Source organism: Mobula hypostoma, chromosome 17, assembly GCF_963921235.1.
Source record: "Mobula hypostoma chromosome 17, sMobHyp1.1, whole genome shotgun sequence".
In the NCBI taxonomy this organism is placed as follows: Eukaryota; Metazoa; Chordata; class Chondrichthyes; order Myliobatiformes; family Myliobatidae; genus Mobula; species Mobula hypostoma.
The window spans coordinates 56,699,925-56,720,106 of record NC_086113.1 but is presented as its reverse complement, the minus strand read 5'-3'; the positions used below and the strand labels follow the sequence as shown (position 1 = coordinate 56,720,106).

The 20,182-nt window shown below is 40.9% G+C and overlaps 1 protein-coding gene across 1 annotated transcript in view; it reads left to right on the top strand.

The window, feature by feature from the left end:
• Window positions 1-15,735, top strand: part of LOC134358048 (ataxin-1-like) — a 478,119-nt gene extending 462,384 nt beyond the window's left edge. The window contains exon 8 of the mRNA XM_063069941.1: window positions 15,534-15,735. Coding sequence (XP_062926011.1) covers window positions 15,534-15,680 — 147 coding nt within the window. The 3' untranslated portion in view covers window positions 15,681-15,735. The remainder of the gene's footprint in view (window positions 1-15,533) is intronic.
• Window positions 15,736-20,182: the final 4,447 nt, after the last annotated feature.

Genomic DNA, 20,182 nt, shown 5'->3' with positions numbered 1-20,182 from the left:
GCTCTAAACAGTAGCCAGGATATGGGGTACAAGTTACTACGGGATTTACAAAATGCATGTAAAGAGGGCAATATTAAATAGTTGTAGGAGATTTCAATATACTGGTAGATTGGGAAAATCAGGTTGGTGCTGGATCTGAAGAGAAAGAATTTGTATAATACTTTCAAGATGTTTTTTTTCAGAACACTTTGTGGTTGAGCCCACTAAGGAACTTCTGGATTGGGTGTTGTGTAATGAACCTGATTTGATTAGGGAACTTAAAGTGAAGGAACCCTTAGGAGCAGTGATCATAATATGACCATTGCCATTTGAGAGGGAGAAGCTAAAAACAGATATAACAATGTTACAGTGGAGTAAAAGGAATTACAGAGGCATGAGAGAAGAGTTTGCCAAAGTTGTTTGGAAGGTGATTCTAGCAGGGATGGTGGCAGGGCAGCACTTCTCATTACTACGATCAAGGAGGAGATAGAGGAGCCTGAAGGCACACACTCAGTGTTTCAGGAACAGCTTCTTCCCCTCCACCACCAGATTTCTGAATGGACATTGAACCTATGAACACTATCTCATTATTCTTTTCTTTTTTTTGCGCTACTTACTTAATTTTTTTTTAAATATGCAGTGGATTCCGGCTCATTGGGACAAGTCAAGTCTGGTATATTTTGGTTGTTAGCTGAAGTTTCATGGAAATAGTTAAAAAGGTATAAAAAAAGACAAATTACAGTTTAACTAAGTAAAAAATTATGTATTTAAATAAAAAACAGAACTAATGAGAGCACTATCAATACTATTAAGGTACTATAAAACTGTGTATTAGTTCCTGATGGTTATCGATGGTGGAATTCATCCTGTGTACACTGCCATGCTCTTTTGATTGACTGTAAATAAACAAAATCAGCACGGACACCAAGTGTGGATAATGGACTACTATCATACAGTGACTTGGACAATTGCATCCTACAAATACTCATTTTAATTGTAACATTCAAGATGATTATCAATACCTTCAAATTCTTCATGGTACCTAAATTGTTGAAGCAGTGATATCATGTCATTTTCACTCCGACTGTTTCTGGCATCTCCAAGCCTGAATGCTTGAAAACACAGTGAGTAAAACAGTTCTGAATTGTCTTACTGCTTGTATCTCACCAACTGTCAGTGACAAAAGATCACTGCTTTTTAAGCACAAACACATGTAACTGACGCTATTTAAAAACTGCTTGCTCTAAGCCACAAAAGTACAAGCAAATAACACTCGTTAGAAACTGTTCGGCAAGTGTCTTGGGCCAATTAAGTGGCATTGTGTACCAAATAAACAAAGTAAATAAACTATTTTCTTGATTAGTTTTTGTTCCTTAAGAGTTGGCCCAATAAACGGCTACCCCAGGTAACCGATGGCCCAATTAACCAGGAACCACTTTACTTCTTTATAGGTTTTTGTTATATTATTATGTATTGCAATGTAATGCTGCCTCAAAACAAGAAATTTCCTGACAGAATCTGGTGATATTAAACCTGATGTTGATTCTGAAATAAAGGTGTAGACTATTTTCCAAACTGGGAGCAAATTCAGAAATCAATGGTGCAAAGGAATTTGGGAGTCTTCATGCAGGATTCTGTGAAGGTTAACTTGTAGGTTGAATCAGTACTGAGGAAGGCAAATGCAATGTTAGCATTCATTTCAGGAGGACTAGAATATACACGCAGTGGCTACTTTTTTAGGTCCTCCTGTGTTTAAAAAGAGGACACTGAGAGTATGTATGTGGTCTTCTGCTGCTGTGGATTCAGAGATGCTCTTCTGCACACCACTGTTGAAACACATGTTTTATTTTTTTAGTTACTGTCACCATCCTGTCAGCCTTAACCAGTCTGGCTGTTCTCCTCTGACTTCTCTCATTAACGAAGTGTTTATGCCCACAGAATTGCCACCCACTGAATTTTTGTTTTGCACCATTCTCTGTAAACTCTAGAGACTGTTGTGTGCGAAAATCCCAGGAGATCAGCAGTTCCTGATGATACTCAAACCACCCCATCTGGCACCAACAATCATTCCATGGTCAAAGTCACTTAGATCACATTTCTTCCCCATTCTGATATCTGGACAGGGCAACAGCTAAGCCTCTTGACCATGTCTGCATGCTTTTATGCATTGAGCCACTGCCACATGATTGATTCGAATTTTGCATTAACCAGCAGATAGAAACATAGAAACATAGAAACATAGAAAATAGGTGCAGGAGTAGGCCATTCGGCCCTTCGAGCCTGCACCGCCATTTATTATGATCATGGCTGATCATCCAACTCAGAACCCCGCCCCAGCCTTCCCTCCATACCCCCTGACCCCTGTAGCCACAAGGGCCATATCTAACTCCCTCTTAAACATAGCCAATGAACTGGCCTCAACAGTTTCCTGTGGCAGAGAATTCCACAGATTCACCACTCTCTGTGTGAAGAAGTTTTTCCTAATCTCGGTCCTAAAAGGCTTCCCCTCTATCCTCAAACTGTGACCCCTCGTTCTGGACTTCCCCAACATCGGGAACAATCTTCCTGCATCTAGCCTGTCCAATCCCTTTAGGATCTTATACGTTTCAATCAGATCCCCCCTCAATCTTCTAAATTCCGAGTACAAGCCCAGTTCATCCAGTCTTTCTTCATATGAAAGTCCTGCCATCCCAGGAATCAATCTGGTGAACCTTCTTTGTACTCCCTCTATGGCAAAGATGTCCTTCCTCAGGTTAGGGGACCAAAACTGCACACAATACTCCAGGTGTGGTCTCACCAAGGCCTTGTACAACTGCAGTAGTACCTCCCTGCTCCTGTACTCGAATCCTCTTGCTATAAATGCCAGCATACCATTCGCCTTTTTCACCGCCTGCTGTACCTGCATGCCCACTTTCAATGACTGGTGTATAATGACACCCAGGTCTCGTTGCACCTCCCCTTTTCCTAATCGGCCACCATTCAGATAATAATCTGTTTTCCTATTTTTGCCACCAAAGTGGATAACTTCACATTTATCCACATTAAATTGCATCTGCCATGAGTTTGCCCACTCACCCAACCTATCCAAGTCACCCTGCATCCTCTTAGCATCCTCCTCACTGCTAACACTGCCACCCAGCTTTGTGTCATCCGCAAACTTGGAGATGCTGCATTTAATTCCTTCATCCAAGTCATTAATATATATTGTAAACAACTGGGGTCCCAGCACTGAGCCTTGCGGTACCCCACTAGTCACTGCCTGCCATTCTGAAAAGGTCCCGTTTATTCCCACTCTTTGCTTCCTGTCTGCTAACCAATTCTCCACCCACACCAATACCTTACCCCCAATACCGTGTGCTTTAAGTTTGCACACTAATCTCCTGTGTGGGACCTTGTCAAAAGCCTTTTGAAAATCCAAATATACCACATCCACTGGTTCTCCCCTATCCACTCTACTAGTTACATCCTCAAAAAATTCTATGAGATTCGTCAGACATGATTTTCCTTTCACAAATCCATGCTGACTTTGTCCGATCATTTCACCGCTTTCCAATTTCCTGGGGATTTATCTGCCTTCAATCCCTTCAATTTACCTAACACCACTTCCCTACTAACATGTATTTCACTCAGTTCCTCCATCTCACTGGACCCTCTGTCCCTTACAAGATGTACAGGTGTACCTAATAAAGTGGCCACTGAGTGTAAAAAACAGGATGTACTGCTAAAGCTTCAAAAGGCATTGGTCAGACCACGCTTCGAATATGGTAAACAGTTTAGACCTCTTATCTAAGAAAGGCTATACTGGCATTGGAGAGGGTCCAGAGGATGTTGACGAGAATGGTCCCAGGAATGAAAGGGTTAATGTATGAGAAGCATTTGATGGCTTTAAGCTTGTATTTGTTGGAAATTAAAAGAATGGGGTGGGGGCGGAGTTATCTTATTGAAACCTATACAATATTGAAAGGCATAGATAAAGTGGACATGGAGAGAATGCTTCCTATACCGGAGGTGTGTAGGTCCAAAAGGCACAGAGTCAGAATACAAAGATGTCCCTCTAGAACAGAGATGAGGAATTTCTGAAGCCAGAGTGTGGTGAATCTCTGAGGAAATCATTGCCATAGATGGCTGAGGTCAAGCTAATGGTATACTTAGAGCAGAGGTTGATAGCTTCTTGATTAATAAGTGTCAATGATTGCGAGGAGGTGGCATGAGAATTGGTGTTGAGGGGGATGATAAATCAGCGATGATAGAATGGCAGAGCAGACTCAATGGCCTAATTCTGCTCTATGTCTTATGGTCTAATATCTCATATTCCACTTGGGTAGATCACACCCAATAGTACGGACAGTGAATTTTCCAATTTTAAGTAATCCACATTCCTAATGTTCTCCATCCCCACACACTTACCTATCTCATCCCCTCACTAGGTTCCATTATCCCTTCCCCATCTGGTCCACCCTATCACCTACTGGCCTTTATTCCTCCCCTATCTCCTTTGTACAGCAAAAACCTGGCATTCTTTCCCGTTTCCTCTCAGTTTTGATGCAGGGTCTTAACCTGAACTGTCAGGCAACTCCGTTTGCCTCCACAGACCTTAAATGACTCAATGTGTGTTGCTTTTCATTGTGTTACTTTTTATTTACTATGAATACCTGCAAGAAAATGAATCTCAGGGTAGTACATGGTGACATATATGTACTTTGATAATAAATTTACTTTAAAGTAGACTTCTTTCATTCTAGATTCCAACATCTGCAGTGACTTCCTTGCAAGCTAACTCGGTTTGCCACAAAATTCCTTGTTTTATAATACAAAATACAATTGATTGACTCAAACCTTTTTCTTTGTCATTGTCCTTCCGTTGACCAGTTTATTCCTTATGTAACTCTCGCAAAGCATAGCAGCTTACTGTGATAACCCCCGGCCGGGCCAAACTTAGAAAACTCGTTTGGGTGGATACTGCACGATGTGTCTCCTGTTACAAATCAGTACCCCGAAATAACAAACAGTACACAATATGCAATTAAATGATTAAGTTTTATAACTCTTACTTTATTAGTATGATAACTCTTACTTTATTTTATGGTTAGTAGAGAAACGAAATAAAAGAAAAAAAAGCCCAATCTTATTAAACAGTCTGTGTGCAAAGTTGAAGCTCACACATAGGCTGATCGTTCACTATCGACCTCCTCCGATCGTCACTTCAGTTCAGTTTCAGCTTCAGTCGTGAAGCCTTCATCAGTGGGCAGCTGAAGGTGTTGTCTCCTGAGAATGTCAGCTTATATGTTCTTCTGAGGTCTGAATGCATATTGATTAGATGTCTGGTTGGTGGGTTCAAAATCCAGTGTAGTGACTGCAACAGGTACTACATTGGTCAAACAGGAAGAAAACTATCGACCAGGCTGCATGAGCATCAGCTAGCGAGCAGAAGGCATGACCCACTCTCTCTAGTATCAGCTCATGATGACAAAGAAGGACACTATTTCAACTGGAGAACAGCCAGGGACTTAACTACAGTAAGAACAAGAAAAGAACGAAAATTTCTCAAAGCGTGGTTCTCTACAGAAGGACCCATTAGCACACACATTGACATAGATCCAGTATATGAACCCTTACAGAGAAAAGAGAAACAACATCAACAATCAATGAATCGCCAGTAATCTTGGGATCTGGACACTTCTGACTGACCTCCCTCGAAGCTAGCCAATCAGAATCTTCCTCTGCTAAATTGTTTACAGTGTTTTGAACCAGCCAACCTGAACACAATGTCTAATCAATATCTGTTCAGACTCCAGAGGAGTATATAAGCTGGTATTCTGAGGAGACAATGCCGTTAACTGCACTCTGATGTTGGCTTCTCAATTGGAGCTGAATTGTCTGCAAACACCCAAACTTCCATAAAGCCCACATATGCTTGTGACAGTATTGATTTGCTAACCACAAAGTTCTAAGCTCAAATGAAGACCTTGAGTCCTATCGGATATAAATAGCCACAAGTACTATCACTAAAAGGAGATTATTCTGTAACTACCCAATCTTCAAAGACTAGTTTACTTCCCTGTTTATTCTCCACAAGTTTAGCTGCCGACATCCAGTATTCGAGCAGTAGGTCCCCTCTCCCTACCAAGGAGAAGGATCTTCCAGCTAAAAAAATAATTTAAAACACAGTTTGTTTATTTACAATGATACATGTTTAAATCCACACAACACTCTTAAAACACATTTACAACTCACAGAGAATTTCTTATGTTAAACATTTCCCAATTATAAACCATTTCTAAAACACAAACCATTTCCAAAGCACAAAACACAAGCCATTTCTTAAACACAAATGATTAAGGATTTCGAAAACACAGGTACAAATCTTGTAAACTAAAAAGACATATCAAAGATGCAGTCAAACAAGTTGTCCATCACAGAAACTGAAGCTGAGAAATAGATTCTAGTTCTTCAGTGTTTTTTTATGTTCCTTAGCTCATTCCTAATAAGCCTGAACTGTTCTCTAGTTCTCTATATTAATACTCCTTTCCTCCCACCTGGGTGACTTGGCAAGCATGTGATATTTCCTCAGATATCTTTTTAACACAAATGGTCAAAGCATTTTTCAAGGCATAGATCTTAGCTAGCTACCATTAATGATGTAAAGCTAACTTTTGAGTACATAAACCTCTCGGCTATAAACACATTAGTTATTGATATACTAAATGACTTTATCCAACTGTTCTGCAAGCTATCTTGAACTAAGCAACTTAAGAGTCAGCTTGTCAGTTTGAAACAACCCATTGTCTTGTACCCTACATTTGAGCAATAACAAAGCAGGTGCAGTAACTCTTTGCAGAGAGAGCATCTTCAAAATTCAGAGCCTGTGGCAAAACTGTTCGATAAAGAATGCATTTTTAACTTCAATTTGCTTTCCATTTATATTTTAAGAACTGAAGACTGACTTGCATTTACGACCAGAAGTTAAATAAAGCAATATAGTTGAAAGCTTACTTACAATTGTTTGTGACCTTTCAAATGCCAGCTGCTTATTTAGAAGGCAAGCGCTTAGCAAACATGAGATTAAAGTAAATATCTATCATATCCTGACCCAATTAGTCCAGTTAGTCCTGTATCATTGACTTTCTATGAAGAGGTGTGGCAAGGCAGAGCTCTGAGCTGATCAGATCTTAGAGAAGTTTTCCTACTCTATGCACATTGTGGAGAAATCAGAAAATTCAATTTGTGCCCTTGTCTTTCCTGTAGCTCCCTCAAATTATAACTTATCTTTTAAAAGTTGTTTTAAAAAAGGTTGCATGCTTTTCATACATGCTGAGTCAATCTTCGATCAGTTTTTGATCAATCTTTGGTCAATCAGGAGTTAAATGCATGTCTTCCTGAAGGGCACTACATACATGTTCCTATTCCCCCACAATAAATACTTCATCACAGTGCTTGTCAGAAGCCTGCTTCTCAATCAAATCTGTTCACAGACTGAATGAAAATGAGCGGGCAACTCCAACATTAATTAAACCTGCAGATTACATTGCAATAAATAGCTGGGATTGATTTTACATATAAAAATATCCTCCACAGTGCAATTTACTGGAAAATCACTCTAGATTTATTGGAGATGTTAGTATAGTTTTAATCAAACTTTATATTTGCTGTCGTCTGCGAAGGCCCATATTAAATAGAGATTTCTGGAGTCAGGTATCTTTGCATTTCAATTTGAAGAATAGCCTGATATTATTTGTTGTAGATTAGGTTGTTTTCAGTAACTCTTGCTGCAAATCCTGCCCAACCATTAATTAATTGGCTGATACAGTGCTGTTAATGTACTTGAATGAGGTAAGTACTGAAGATTAAGAACAGTTAACCTTATATTACATGTTGTTAAAAGCCATATTAAACATAGCCAGGAATCTGTTAACAGACTTTAACTGATTTTAATCATGTGCAGCTTGGTATTTGATGCTCTCAATTGGTAGAAGTATGGTAATTTTTTGGTATGATATAGCACAAGACTCATGTCCTCACATGGAAGCAAGCGGTATCTATAAATATTGAAGAAAAAATTAACACTCATCTCTCACTCTGATTCATCCAGCACCAGCTCTGAAAAAGATGAACAACCAGAAAATAAATCGGTCAGCCTGTTTATTGTACAGTAACAGTCCCAATGGATACCTGAGATTTCAAATGTTAGCTTAGTATTCGCTGAACAGGAGCATGAAAACCTATTCCCTGTACTGATTGCAATTTGGATTAGACTTTCTGAATCCTGATTCATAACTTTGTAATATGCTCAACCACAATGTTAAGTAGAAAATAGGCTTTTCCACTATTTTGATAAATGTTTTTTTATTAAATTACTGCACTGAAATTCTTCAGACCTATGCAGATCTGAAAACTCTATCCTTGTTTATTTTAATTAATCATCCAAACATGTTTTCTTTTGCTTTAAAGTGATTTTCATTGTTAGCACTTGTGTCATATAATTTTTGTACTATTTAGATATTCTGCATCATTATGTTCGCATGCATAATTTGTAATTTGCAGGATTAGGCAGTGATTATCCATATGCTCTTTACACCTGCAGGCTGCAATAGCATATTGTGTCTAGATTGCATTAAGCAGTGAGATATAAGATGCTAATGTATTTCAGTCTTTCTTGTCAATCTCTACCTCCAGCATGGAGATCTAAAAGATACTCTCAGCATTTAGAACATAGAACATAGAACAGTACAGCACGCTACAGGCCCTTTAGCCCACGATGAGCTGAACCCTTAACCTACTCCAAGATCAATCTAAAGCCTCCGTCCCACATGGCCATCTATTTTTCTTTCATCCACGTGCCTATCTAAGAGTCTCTTAAATGTCTCTGATATATTTGGCTCTACCGCCACACACCCACCTCTCAGGGTGGCCTAACACCTACCTCTGACATCCCCCCTATACTTTCCTCCGTTCACCTTAAAATCAGCTATCTCTGCCCTGAGAAAAAGACATGGCCTGTCCACTCAACCTTATCATCTTCTGCATCTTTATCAAGTCACCTCTTATCCATTTGATTGGAAATATTGAGTTATATAGACACAGAAATATAATGGATGTAATGTTTGAAGAAAGGTGATCTCATTGAAACTAAAATTCTATATTCCTGTGTATAATCTGAGGATTCCTTTTTTAAAAAAATAAAGTGAGGCAGATTTTTATTTACAATGTGAAAATATTGCGATGTTTGCTTCTACATTTCAGAGTGGCGTCTCACATAGCATGTAGTTCTTTCTCATCGCATCAGACAGCATACTTGCTCTATTTATAATTCAGTGCAACTTGACATAGCTGCTGCCCTGAGTGATCTGTCTGAGGCATGTGGCCAATACATGTTCAGGTCGTGTAGGCTCAGCTGAAGCAGGAGCCCTGCCTGAGAATCCTGGTGGGGAATCTGTACAGCCGCTAGTGACCTGTCTCTGAATGCAGCGGAAGATCACCTCCTCTCCCTTGCTATTCAAACAGAGAGAAGCTGTCATCTGGCTCCTGTGCTGCTTCCTGTTTGCTCTGTAATTTGGTCCATAAATTACTGGGAGGCTGAAAATTGCTTTGCTGTTCCAGGCTCAACTTCAGTATCTTTTATTTATGGGAAATAGATTGGATTACAAGTTTGTGATCCCAGTGAAAAGAACAGATACACACATGCTGAATTAAAAGCACTATGTTAAGCATTCACCGGCATCCGAGCTCTGGTCCAGTGTTATTACTTCATTGCCTTGAGCCTATTTCCACTGAGCCAGGTGCTGTCCTTTGTTGCCTTCCCAATTTTCTTACTAAGTTTGTTGCCATCTGTTACATATTTGCTCTCTGTTGTAGCACCAGGTCATGTCTACCAGAGCAGTAATGTATTTTTATTGCTTTGATGTGAATTCAATGTGAGTGGAATGCTCAAAGATGTTCCAAGTGATGAGATAAAGAATTATGTCAGTACGGAATCCTTTCCACCCTCATTCCCCTTCACAGTTTTGATCCTCCTGACACTGTAATCATTTATTATTGTCACATGTAACAAGGTACGGTTGTAAACTTTTCTTTTAAGGGCCATCTGGGGAGATCATTCCATGCATAAGTTCAAAGTACAGTTATTATCAAACTACATATGCATTATACAACCTCGAGATTTTGTCTGCTAACAGGCAGCCACGAAACAAAGAACCCATTAAACAAGACTGTCCAACACCCAATGTGCAGAGAGGAAAAAAAACAAATATTGCAAACAAAAATCACAAGCAAATAGCATTCTGAGAAGTTCACAAGGAGTCTGAGACACATAGTTCAGTGCAGAGCTGAGTAAATGTCACGGGGTGGTGAGCTGAACTGGCCTGTCCTTCACCTCGGAGCCCTGACACCCTGACCTTTCCAATCTGGCCCGCTGCCTATAAAACAAAGATGTGGAATATAATATTGCAGTTACAGAGAATGTACAGTGTAGATCAACAAATCCAGGGTAAGGGCCACAACAAGGAAACTTGATAGGTCAAGAGATAATCTTGCCGTGCATGAGTTCTGTTTAAGAGTCTGTTAACAGTGAGATAGTAGCGGTCTTCAAATCCTTCATATGTTCTTTTGTTGCATGATATGTTCTTCCTTTTTTTCCTCCATTTACTCTTTCATTCTTTTATTCATTCATTCTTTTCTTATTCTTTTATTTTTCTTTATTGTTACCCAACAACAATCTAAGATAAATAAAAATCACATTCTATTGGAAAATTTCTTTGTGCAACTTTAAATGTCCAACAAGTTCATCAAAAAAGTTGTGCTTTACTTAAATATAAAATTTTCTTAGCAACACACACAAATTGCCGGAGGAACTCAGCAGGTCAGGCAGTATCTATGGAATAGATAGTCCTGAAGAAGGGTCTCAGCCTGAAACATCGACTATCCATTCTTCTCTATGGATGTTGCCTGACCTGCTGAGCTCTTGAGGCATTTTGGCACTGTTACTTTGGATTTCCACCATCTGCAGACTTTCTTATGTTTATTATTAAATTTTCTTGGTACAATAAGGATCTTAACTCCTCTTTTGATGAACTGTTGATCTTCGCTAGACAATTGACTTGGGTTTAGTAAAATGCTGCAGACAGGAAGGCAAATGAATTAGACATCATGAATATGCTCTGACTACTAAAAGTGTTGTTGACTGGACCTAGTAGTCTTGTTTTACTTGACTATTCTTTAGTTACCGTATCCCGTTTGGATTGTCACCTATAGTTGAAGCAAGTACTGGGCATAGTCAAAGCTGCAAAGCTGATCTCCAGAGTCATCAGCAATATGTGGAAACACTTGGGATTTTCGTCCTGGAAATAAAGAGGCAGAGTTATTTGCAATATAACTGGTACAAATAAGTAGTCTGGAATACTAAATTAGGTGAGCTGAGGATGATAAGACACAATATGATAGTAGATGATAACTAGAGTAGCCATCCTCTGAGAAGTCCCTGTTCTGCCAGTCTTGGCATTTGTTCATTCCTGCCAAACTGCCAAGCCTGAAAGCTCTGGGATTCCCTCCAACTTTCCTTTTACTGCCTCCCTTTATTAAGGCACTCCTTAAAATCTGTCTTTTTGACCAAGCTTTTTGTCATCTTCCCTGATATCTCATTATCTGGTTCAGCATTTTATTTGTAAGTTGCATTTTATTTGGAAGTTGAATTGAAGGCGCTATATAAATATAAATACAAGATGGCATTGTTCACATCAATAAGCCCTGTGTAGATTGTGATCAATTTAAGAAATTGCAATGCTTTCTGGATCGATGACTTAATACCCTTGCATTGGGTATTTTCACCCTGGGGAGAAAAGGTCTCTGGTTGTCCACTTGATCCATGTCTCTTATCATCTTGTCACCTCTTTTGAGTCACCTCTCATCCTCCTTCACTCCAAAGCAAAAAGCCCTAGCTCTTTATTTTATTGTCCAGCTGGTGGCGTAGTGGCATCAATGCCGGACTTTGGAGCGAAGGCTCCCAAGTTTGAACCCAGCTGGCTCCCCAGGCACACTTTCCATCCGTGCTGGATTGAGCATCGAGCTAGCAACTCGACCTCGTAAAAAAGAAATTGCCTGCTACAGAAACATCAGCAGCAAAAAGTTGATGGCCTATGCTCTCTCATGAGTTTAAAAGGCAATTTTCTTCCTTTCCCTTTATTTTATTATATGATGCACTGGATCAACAATGTAGCTTTCTTACTATCAATGTTCTTACCAGGCATGTGTAAATACCTTCTAAATTTTCTTTGTGCCCTTCATCCCTACAAGTATCTGCCATTGACTCTACTCTGTCGAAGGAGCTGCATACTACAACACCATGGTACTTCAGAACTCTAAGCTTCTCAGCACCATTTATTGTACTTTAAAGTTTAATCTAATCTAAAACAGCTGTTATCATTCTTCCACTGAATCCTGATATTTTCCTTCAAAGGAAGCTTAAAGTCTTGATTTTACTTGTGAATATTTTCACGTCAGCCTTAATGGAATTGGGATCAAAACGTTCTAAGCAATGCAAAGCTCAAAGAAAAACCACTGCCACACCTTGGTGTTTTGTGTGTTAACAGATGACTGTCACTGTGCATGATGATGTTGTGATGGAATTGAAATAGACACATGTTCCAAACCACAGGAACATACGAGATTGCGGAGAGGTGTGGGTGAGCCTGAGGACACAGCTCCCCCCACTATTTATCGCCAAGGATCCTCACCATTTGGGCCATGTCCTTTTCTCACTGTTGCTGTTGGACAGGAGGCACAGAAGCCTGGAAGTCCCACATCACCAGGTTTGGAACAAATTACTTTCCTACGACCATCAGTTCTTGAACCAAACTACCTCAGCATGGTTAACACGGACTTGTTTCTGATTATGTATGCATTTACTTTGCACTAAAAACTTGTTCTTCACTGCCTTGCATAATTTAAGTATAATTTATGTTCTGCATGCTGTCTGTACCAATATGCCTGTGATGCTGCTGCTAGCATGTTTTTCATTGTAGCTGGACCTTACCGTTCTTGTATACAAGACATTAAACTTGACTTGATTTGGCAATAGCTTGCTGAACTCTTACCTATGGAAAAGTACCTTTTGAATCATTGTGTAATGTACTTTCCGGAGTTAAACATCAACTTTTTACCTTCTGCTAAAAGTTCACTGAATTTCCGCTAACTCAAAATAGGTATGTGAGAATCACAGGGTTGTGCTTAATTTCTTCCACGCACTGTGAAAAATATCAAATTAGTGTACACTTAAAGAGAGATCAAATATTGATCTTCTGACAACTATAATCTTCAGGATTGAAATTACTGGATCAAAAGGTGGGAATTATTTTACGATTGTTAATTAATGTTCTTGGCAGGACAACAGATAAAATTTCGTTCTTGCCTCCTGTGGAAATTTGAGCTCACACACAGCTGAAATTACATACAACAACAGGAGTCACATTAAAATATAATTGTGAGTGGACTCAAAAATCATATACTTTCAGGTTCACATGGCAAAGAAAGTCTTTACGTATGTGTCAGTCTTTACCACAAAACTATTGTTTTGTTCTTAACTTTTGTAAAGATTTGTAATTTTCAGGATCAGTTATAATCCTTAAAATGACTACAGTTCTAAATCTGAAACTGGGTAACTCAGCCAAACACAACACTATAATATGAGGGGTGATTGATAAGTTCATGGCCTAAGGTGGAGGGAGATAAGTTATACAGCTCCCATTACATGCACGTGCAGTTCAACTCTTTGAGTGATTATGCAGAAAGTTTGAAGTTAATAACTCATCTCCTTCTACCTTAGGCCATAAACTTATCAATCACCCCTGCTGTGGACCACTTTCTGGAGGTCCAAGATGCTGACTTCTACAAAGAAGGGATCCGTATGCTCCACGACCACTGGACTAACTGTGTAAATGTAGCAGGGGACTATGTTGAAAAATAAATGTAACCGGGTGACCGTCGGATCTTATTCAATATCGTTAAAAGTATACTTAGGCATCCATCCGGGTAATGCAGAATAGTTGTCTGTGCCTTTAAGGGGAGACGGTGATGTCATTACGCACACGCGGGATAGTGGGGAGACCATTTTGTTTTCTGCTGAAGACGTGGTAGGGCGTTGGAATTGGATTCCTCCCAGAGTGAGTTGGGCATGGTGAGGAAAGGTGAGCATTAATTGACAATATCCATGTGAATTAATTTATGCTTGTTAGCGGATCGAGAATATTGGTGATTTGATATGTTTTACATGTGGATACTTTAGATTTTCACGAGTAAAGGTATTGACGCTGGGTAGCGTGGCTTGGGCAAAGTTCCTCACCATCCAAGTAGGTCAGTCTTCCTGTAATTTAACTACCAGGCAATACCTTGTAAAAGTTGTGCCAAAGTGTACCTTTTGTCTAACTTTATTGTATCAGGACTGATTATGCATGTAACCCCGTAACGTGAATGTTTAGTCTCTGTTTGGAAGTTCAGCACATGTGTATGTCTTAAATGAGATGTATTCGCTTACATTTTTCGCTGTTGTGTATAAGATGCAGGGTGGGTGGGATTCTAATGTTGTTTGTATTGTGTTCCTTCAGGATTGCCACTACTGTATTAGTACTGTATTAGTTCTGGTATTTTTATACTGCATTAGCAATTCTGTCCATAAACGAGGGTGTGGATCGAAAGTTAAACTGAGGTTGTAACGGCAAGAACTGGTTGTAAATTTGTTTGTTTTGTTTCGCAACCCTCTTCTGGCACTTAAACATCTAAAATAGATAAAGGAATTAAAACCCAATAAAGTCTTTGTTGTCCTGAGTGTGTACTTTTCCCCAGGGTACATAAATGTGCTAGGTTTTCTAAAATTAACTCCTTCTACCTTAGGCCATGAACTTATCTATCACCCCTTGTACTAGATAATTATAGCTCAGTCCCAGCACAATACAACCCACCCAAACACAACGTATATACAATGTATCATAACCGCAATTCAATCACAGCACAATGCCACACATCCAAACATACCTACAGCACAATTATAAGGCAGTCACAAAACAATACAACCCAATCACAACATGAAATGACTGTAACCTAACACTACACAATACAAAAGAAAGCAACTGCAACATAGTTTAGCCACAACACTGTACAACCACAACCACTGTACAACCTCTATTCCCTATACATTCATAACTGTGTGGCCAGGTTCTGCTGTATCTCCATCAGACGACATCCACCGTTGTGGGTCAAATCTTAACTAACGACTTGGTGATAAGGAGCCTAGTGATGTGGTATCATAACAATGACCGTTGCCTCAAACGAAAGAGGTGATCATTGACTTCAGGAAAGAGGGCTGTGCACACATTCCCGTCTAGCTCAAAGACGCTGAGCTTGAGATGGTTGAAAGCTTCATGTTCCTAGGAGTGAATGTCACCAATTGGCTATTCTGGCCCTAAGATGGGGAGGTTAGAAGCTACGATGGCGCTTAACAGCGAGTCTTTCGAGCTTATCTGCAGAAACAGCTTAATTTCTACCTTCAATGTCTCTCTTTTCCTTTTCAGGGTGGATGGGGTTCTGTTGGAGACTTTAACCTGGAGTTACACTCGGACGTCAGTTCTTTGTGGTGGTGGGACCCACATGTGGGGACTCATGAATGGCTACTTTTCAAAATCCCACACACATGGTCTAGAAGACAAACATACTTTTGAGGTTCTGAGGCTTTGTGGCCCTGTGGACAAGTTGATTCTGTGCCGATTATCGAGTCAGAGAACTTGGAATAAAAGCGACTTGACAGAATTTTTCAGTGGAAATCAGCGAGTTGTTTTGTTATGTCTCCCTTCTCACTGTGAAAGGGGGAAGGGGGTACTGCTTTTTCACTTTATAAGGGAGAGAGAGAGAGAGAGAGACCTGTGGTATGTCGAACTGTCGGATGAACAATTAGTTTTTGTTCACTGCAGATCATGGTCTTTCTTGAGGGCTTTGCTATTGGTGGGTGGAGGGTGCTGGTGCTTCCTTTGCAGAGTAAGTGGGGGTGAGGGAGGGCCGTTGGTTTGCTGGTGCTTATGCAAGGGACGGGGAGTGGGGGGCTTTAAGGTTCTAACCTTTTTCCTGTCACTCATACTTTGAGGTACTATTCTGTTTTCGTGGATGTCTGCGAGGAACAAGAATTTCAGGATGTATATTGCATACATTTCTCTGATATTATTTGGAACTATTGAAACTATTGGCCCAGCCTTGTAGACACCATGGCCAAGAAAGTTCACATGCCTCTACTTCCTCAAGAGACTAAAGGAATTTGGCATCCCTGGATGCTTCCCTGGTATCATGGATTCTTGATTACCTGACTGGCAGACCACAGTACGTGTGCTTGCAACATTGTGTGTCTGACAGAGTGATCAGCAGCACTGGGTCTCCACAGGGGACTCTCTTGTCTCCCTTTCTCTTCACCATTTACACCTCAGACTTCAACTACTGCACAGAGTCTTGTCATCTTCAGAAGTTTTCAGATGACTCTGCCATAGTTGGATGCATCAGCAAGGGAGCTGAGGCTGAGTACAGGGCTACGGTAGGAAACTTTGTCACATGGTGTGAGGAGAATTATCTGCAGCTTAATGTGAAAAAGACTAAGGAGCTGGTGGTAGACCTGAGGAGGGCTAAGGTACTGGTGACCCCTGTTTCCATCCAGGGGGTCAGTGTGGACATGGTGGAGGATTACAGATACCTGGGGATACAAATTGACAATAAACTGGACTGGTCAAGGAACACTGAGGCTGTCTATAAGAAGGGTCAGAGCCGTCTCTATTTCATGAGGAGACTGAGGTCCTTTAACACAGTGGTCCCCAACCACCGGCCCGCGGACCGGTACCGGGCCGCAAAACATGTGCTACTGGGCCGTGAGGAAACGATATGATTTGGCGATAGGAGTCAGCTGCACCTTTCCTCGTTCCTTGTCATGCCCACTGTTGACCCATTACGCATGTGAGGTCATTACCCGCGCGTCATCCATGTCAGCGCGGGAAGAGGATCAACTCCTCGAGCTTGCAAATGACGGCGGACTGAAAAGTATGTTTGACATAATATCTCTGCCAGCATTCTGGGTCAAAGTCAAGGCTAAATATCCTGAGACAGCCAGGAAAGCACTGAAAACGTTGCTTCCATTTCCAACATATCTCTGCGATGAATGCAACAAAAACCAAATTGCGGAATAGACTGGACATAAGGACCCCCCTTCGAGTATTGCTGTCTCCCATCACCCCTCGATGGCACCGTCTTGTTGCAGGGAAACAAGCCCAGGGCTCCCATTGATTCAGCGATATTGGTGTGTTACAATGATTTTATATGTTCATACTGGGAAAATATGCTGTGTGTTTAATATCCAAACGTTACTTAAAATGTTATGATGCTATTGACTTGTAAGTGACTTATATAACCATATAACAACTACAGCACAGAAACAGGCCACCTCTACCCTTCTAGTCCGTGCCAAACGCTACTCTCACCTAATCCCACCGACCTGCACTCAGCCCATAACCCTCCATTCCTTTCCTGTCCATATACCTGTCCAATTTTTCTTTAAATGATAATACCGAACCTGCCTCTACCACTTCTACTGGAAGTTCGTTCAACGCTTACTTCAAGCTCCCCTGTCCTCCCCGATAATTGACTTATCACTATTTTCATGTGAGGAAAATATGCGCTGTGTGTTTAATATTAAATTCATTAGAGAAACCCTTTTAGAAACGAAATTGAGTGTATTAGCCACTTATCACATATATTCCAGTCGTGATTAACACCCCCCCCCACAGAATCGCCAAAAATGATTTGTAGAAAAAAAAGGCACGTACATGCATGCGCAAATCATGCATGCGCACTGGTGCCCGTGCAAGGCTTCATGGTCATTGTAGTCTCTCGGGGTAAACAACAGAAATACTCTTGTCCGTTGGTGTCTGTTGGCCTGCAACTGGTCAGCACTCTGAAGATCGAATGAATCACTTTGCATTGTGTCAGGGCTGCCCACAATTCTGACGCACGCATGGAGGAGATTGTTTCATCGCTTGCAGAAGGCCCATGATGACATCTTTCAGTTGGGAAAGGATAATTTCTTCCTCCAGCCTGACAACCAAATCAAAGTTGTTGGAAAAGCTGATGTTTGAGTCCTGCACCTCTGCAGACTGAACTGAACCACCAAAGCTCCCTAGTCAGTTTTAGCAGTACCTGGCCTCTCTGGGTAACTGATTTCTGACAATGATCCACACTGGTCAGGTGGGTGCTTCTTGGCTCCTTCCTCTGCTCCAGTGAATCCAGCAAAGTTCAACAGCCCAATGCCAGCTGCATCCACTGGAGCAGCTGAATGACATGCCCAAAACTGAAGGAAACAATGACGCTCCAGTTAATGGATAAGGAGTCCATATGGCCCATGGTTAGCATTATTTCTGCTTTCATACAGGACTGACCATGCCCCAAGTCTAGCACAGGGTATTCCCCGGCTGAGGTATTTTTGAGTCAATATACAACATACACTGGGAGAACGAATAAGGGACGACATAATACAGAGCTACAAGGTGGAATAGAGCGTCAGGCCTTGGCCCCTTCCCAGTTGCTTTTGAAACATCTTTTTCCTTGGGAAAAAGGAAGTAAGTCTAGTAAGTAAATCTAGGGAATACACACTCTGGTCCCGCCAAATCCATGAGATTGGGACGGCTCTCCCATCCCAAACTCCGGTTTGTGTGGATGCTGTGTAATTTGCTACTCTGTTACAACTCAGTGCCAAAATATAACAGACAGCACACTGCATAGGATTAAAGGGATTATATTTATGAATGCCAACTTAACTAAAGGTTTAGTACAGAAAAAAAAGAAAGAAACAAAAAGGGCCCATTATAATTCAACAGTCAAATGTGCACAAGTTGGAGCTCGGCTCTTCCAAAAGTCATATTCACTGATCCTCGGTTGATCTCGGCACCTTGCTCCATCGAATCACGGTCCCCCACCGGATTGAATCTTACAACTGGTTCTCTCCAGTGTCTTCTCTCTTCATCCCCCACCAAGCAAAAACCTCAGCTCACACTGGTGTTAGCATGCAAAAATATCCTGCTCCCCTGATTGGGTGGCACCTGTTATCGCTAACCATAACCCAAACGTTGCTTCTACAGAAAGACCATTACCTTAGCAGTGAAACCGTTACCAGAGCGTTACACTTTCAATACCACTTCCTTGCCCCATTCCCACCAGCACTTCTGCCTGACCAGCAACCTGCCTTCTGGTCTGAGGTTAACAGATTGTCCTCGGCTCTGTTCTTACCCATTGCATCATGCTAGCAGACCATCCAGAAACAGGTGCTGACAAAGTCGGCCCTCACCAGCTTTGATATTTGAACACAGTCGGTGAGATCACGCAACACAAATGTCAAAAGTGGCCAAGCAACACACCAGCAGCAGTGCAGCTGAAACACTCAGCAGGTTACATAAATGGTAGCCTTACTTTCCCACTCAGTTAGCGATGAAAAGTGGCAGCCAAACATCTCTAATAGTCCTGATGAAGGTGTTAAGCTGAAAAATGAACTGTTCCTTTCCCTCCACAGATGCTGCCTAATTCACAAGGTTCTGTCCTCAGATTGTTTGCTGTTCCAGATTACAGCATCTGCAGTCTCTTGCGTTTCAGCCAAATGTCTCCCTCGGCTTCGCTCGGGACGTCTGGCTGCCACTTTTACATACTGTCTGAGCTTCATTTGAAATAGAATGAATGAAAAGCTGGCAGCTTCTACAATATTAAACCTACTGTATTTACTGCTGGATTACCATTGAGTGTGATGCCGAAATATCATAAAGGAAGGCAAAATGATAAAAATTTTAATTAAAAATAAATGCATATAAATTAGGCTCAATTAACTTGTGATGCATCATGATCTTTTTTTTTGCCGTGGTGTAAATCTATCTAAAACAGATCAATGATAATGAGATGTTTATCTGCAGTAAACTTTTTCTTCAAAGCAGCTCTTGTTTTCTCAGTGCTGGTCACCTCAAAGGAACAAGGAGCAATGATATTATTAAACAAGACAGACAAGGAATCATCTCCTAGGTGGTAATTAGACAACAGTGACAGTGACTGCCCTTCCAGCCTTTGGAAGACTTATAAAGTCTTCAAACTGCAGTGCAACAGCACTGAAATGCCATCCCATCTACATTTTAGTGCTCAGATCATGTAAATCTGT